Genomic DNA, 4268 nt, shown 5'->3' on the forward strand with positions numbered 1-4268 from the left:
GTTCAGTGCAGATAATAGGCCTCTATGTGATGCTAATACTGTCGCAAACTCGCAATATAGAGTACTACAGGCACACCAGAATCGTTGCATCTTCATTATCCTTTTACTTTCTACAATACCTGAAAGTGGTAAGGTACAACAACAGCACAACAGTGAGCCAATCTGAAGCCTAGAGACCTCTACTACCCTGCTGAGTATCTCTTTCAGTACCAGTTGTGGAACCTTAATCACCTTATATCTCTTTCATATCATATATTCATATCCCTCTTTTTACAATCATTACGACTATGAGTCCATGAATCCGGAATCTTGCAGAGAAAAAAAGATTAGTAATTCAATGACATTAATATACTCCTTTAACCAATGTCAGTACAAACAGTATGCTAAAATGTAAAAAAATGGTATCAAATAAAGGCAAGTACAGCATCTGTAAATAATCCTAGGGACACAAGAAATTTGTATATTCCTATCACTGATACTCACGCATTGTGCAATTCACTAACATCATCCACTGCTCTTCTTGCCTTAGCATCATCGAGGTAGTTTTGATAAATATAAGAAGCAGAACCCCAGATTGCCATTAGCATAGCAATTATCTTAACACCATTCATCTTGTCATGGAAAGCTATCACCGCAGCTATAGGAGTTACAGCCAAAGAAAGAGTACTAATTACGTTTGAGAAAAGAGAAGATACCACGAAAATTAAACCCACCACACCAACGGAACAAACTTGCCAGGCAACAGCTGTCCACACCAAAGTCATCACATATGAAACCCTTCCCTTACCAAAACTATCCATCTCACCATGTATAGTCTTCCATTCCCCACTTGCAAAAAGACCCACAAGTGAAGCACAACTCGCAACAAGTGCTGTAAAAATTTGCATTTGCAAAACCACAGAGAAAGTTTCCTTTTTTAGAACCTTCTGGAAAGTAAGCTGCATGAGGGAAAGTAGAAGGGAGTAAACTGCAGAAGCAGCAAGGGTACAGATAAAGCCAATGATACGTTTCTGTGTTGATACCCCTGCAGGTCCATCAGAGTCATCATTCACACCAATAAGAGCCACAGACAATGACAAGATGACCACTGAATTGAAAATCAATGCACTGAACTTCTGAGAATTAATGAAGTAAGAGAAGATTGCATTGGAAGCTAATTGAGTTGAAGATATGATGGAGTAAGTAGAGGCAGATAGGTACAAGAGTCCAGTTGAATACAACCAGTTGTCACCAGCAATGACCAGTCCAAGAAAGACGTAAATCAAGGCAATAACTAGAAGGGAAGGTGAAGTTGAAGAAGTTGATTGATCGTCTTTCTGAGAAGGAAGAAAATAAAGTGGGATAACAAGGACCGGAAAAGCAGCAGTTTGCACAAAAGTAGCCATCCACTTACTGTTACCACCCTGGTCATAATAAAACCTTCCGAGTAACACAGCAGCAGCCTGCCCAACAAGGAGGAAGAATATATTGATGGCCACCAAAAACCACCATTGCCAGCGGCCAAGTTTAACCAATAATGTTGGGTCCATGACAGTCTCATTTTTGGAAGGGATGGCTTCTTGGCTATCTGTGTTGACATATCATATGCAAACAAATTAGTTTTCAACTGGGTTCATCTAATGATCGAAAACCAGAAATCGGCTAAAAATTTAGAATTCAAGAGAATCATGTAACATGTAAAAGACACAAAATATTCATAAAGTTATGCCTAACACACAAGGTACAATACCACTCACTGCAAGTGAAAATACACAATGAATTGAAAAGAAAATAGTTAGATATATAAAGAATCCTACAATAATTTATGGCAAGAATACTACCTCAACACTATTCAACAATTTTCCTATATGTCTTTCTTGCAATTGCTAGACAAGCTTCTCATGAGTTAGACAAACGAATCACCAAGCAGCAACATTGAAAGTTGAAAGGCATTTTACTGTGGTTGTAACTTTTGTTCTCTTGCACATGAATGAATACCAGAAAACAAACACAAAAGGGAGGTCATGCAAGGAGCCTCTAAATGCCTGGTCTACACTCAGTATTTCCGAAAATTTCAGATTGAATCTTTCGATTTCAATATCCTTCCTGCCAGTGCCAAGTTGCTTTGATACATGCTCACCTATTTTTCTTATAATACAGCGAAGTGAAAGCAGTAAATCAATCAAACAATACCAAAACAGTCAGAGTCTATACATCAACTGAAGTAGCAACATGCCTAACAAACACAGCAAAACCAAATCAGAAACTGTCATGCAGAACTATCATGTGCCACAAATTCATGCTTCAATAATCAATATTGATTCTTGAACCTTAAACTCAATACAAATTCCACCAGGAATTATCATGCAGAACTTCATACCACAGTTACTCTGAACATTCAAAATTTGAAACTGAAGTCAGCAATAATTTGCACACACATGTTCTCTTCCTATGCATACAAATCCTCAGCATTCAGCAACCCAATAACATATTCATCAAAACAAACAAAACCCATATCGAAACAATTCAAAACAAAAACAAAAAAAGCAGAGACAGGAAGAGACCTGGCATTGTTTTGTTCAACTTTGGCGTGAGACAGAACAAGAGCAAAGACTCTCAAAGTGGGTATCAGCAGTACAGTAATCGCTGACCCAATATTTATACATGCGCAACAATCTCTCGCAAGTGGGTACTTACTGTTAACCCAAATTCCAAACTACTGTTCTGCAACTTATCCAGTTATCCCTAAGTTTTTTTTTTAACTGTCATTGTGTTCTTGCGAATCTTAGATAGAATCACTAGAATCAGAGTAGCATGAGAATTCAACTACGTACCTATCAACGAGTGAGATTCGTCCGCGTGGATGACCATCAGAAATTGTCGGAGAGGAACAGAACCTAAAATAGAGGAGGGACGGCGACCCTGAATCCCTGACCATTAAAAATCCCAGAGCTTTTGATGCGACTATGAACCTGCGGAATAGGGGCATTATTGGAATTTCGCTAATAATCGAAAAGGCAAATTCCTTTCTGGTGGGATTTGACGGTTTTAGCTTTGCCAGCTTTGGCCTATTGTCCGATTCCAAATCCTCCAGAATTCGTCGTGCACTTACCATAAGCATTACCAAAATAAATTACGTATTGCAATAAAATCTTCCCCAGCTCGTTATGAAGTGGGGATTCAGATCCCGTTTGACGAGAAATTACACTAACACATTTGTCTCACCAAGTTAATTGATTGTAGGCGGTAGCTGACATGAGGAACGACGTTTGTCTTGTTTTTGTTTTATTTGAACGATCTTCTTTTGATAAGAGGGAGTACCTGCAAAAAACCCTCCGATGTCAAAGTTAATGTTTTTTCTTAACTGTTCTCAATTTTAATAATCAGAATCAGATGTCCTATCTTTTGTCTTTCCCCTTCTTTACATAATGGAATTCTTCATTCTTTATTAAATTACATTTACGATTATCATCATGACGTCATTCATGTGTACTTATGTGTGCTCCCCCATCATTGCTCATTTATTATGTTGGTAATTCATCTCATTCATGTCTCCTTAATGTGTCGATTTCATACCGAGCGTTTATCAGTCATTAAAATCACCCTAGTATAATCGTCATTCAAGTCACATTAAACTGTCTCCGTCATTGCAGTTTTCATTGCCATTATCACTCAACGCAACAATTATTCATACTTAATCTGTTTTTACTCATTGTATTTACTTCATCTTTATTGTTGGGTGCTAATATTTTCTTGCTCCCACAGATCTTGTGCCACAATAATTGAGAAGGTTAAGGGAAAACCATATTTACCATTTTTGTCTTTTCAAAGGATCATATGAAAGAACTAGGTGTAAGAATCTGAGTTCATTTGGCAAGTTGTAAACACCAGTTGTCTCAGAAATGCCGGTTGTATGAATCTAGTTCAACTCCATGTAGAATTTTTCATACACCTGAATATTGTACGAGATTTTTACTATAGGCCAATTTGGCCTGGAGCTGGAGGTGATTAATTTTAAATCAGTTTTAGTGGTGAGAATAATTAGCTAGATTTGTTGTGTGAGAATAAGCTTGTGTTATGTAGAATTATATGGTGATTTTGGTATAAACTGAGGTGAGTAACTAAAAGGGACATGAATTAAAGTGAAGTTGATAGAATTGAGGGTTATACATGTGAAGTAAAAAGAAATTGTCTTAGCTTATGGGTTTCATAATTCTGAAAAGCACCATCGTACAAGGTTGTAGATTTTGCCTAATGAAGCGGGGGATTTTGATTATAATCGGTGATTG

General features: G+C 37.4%; 1 protein-coding gene across 2 annotated transcripts; it reads right to left on the minus strand.

Moving 5' to 3' along the window:
- Positions 1-325: 325 nt before the first annotated feature.
- On the minus strand, positions 326-2900 carry LOC126802435 (probable purine permease 11). Of its 2 annotated transcripts, none has more exons than XM_050530061.1 (2): positions 2814-2900; positions 326-1567 (listed from the first exon to the last, which is right to left on the minus strand). In XM_050530061.1, the coding sequence occupies exons 1-2, from the start codon at positions 2848-2850 to the stop codon at positions 480-482; spliced, it is 1125 nt and encodes a 374-aa protein (XP_050386018.1). In that variant the 5' UTR covers positions 2851-2900; the 3' UTR covers positions 326-479. The 2 variants fall into 2 exon arrangements, with proteins under 2 accessions (XP_050386018.1, XP_050386019.1); XM_050530062.1 differs by lacking the exon at positions 2814-2900 and adding an exon at positions 2544-2788.
- Positions 2901-4268: the final 1368 nt, after the last annotated feature.

The sequence above is a fragment of the Argentina anserina genome, chromosome 7 (assembly GCF_933775445.1).
Source record: "Argentina anserina chromosome 7, drPotAnse1.1, whole genome shotgun sequence".
Classification (NCBI taxonomy): Eukaryota; Viridiplantae; Streptophyta; class Magnoliopsida; order Rosales; family Rosaceae; genus Argentina; species Argentina anserina.

Coding starts and splice junctions, on each gene's coding strand:
- LOC126802435 (XM_050530061.1), bottom strand. CDS start 2,850: ATGGTCATCCACGCGGACGAATCTCACTCGTTGATAG. Junction 1,568..2,813: donor CGAATCTCACTCGTTGATAG/GTACGTAGTTGA, acceptor ATGTCAACACAG/ATAGCCAAGAAGCCATCCCT.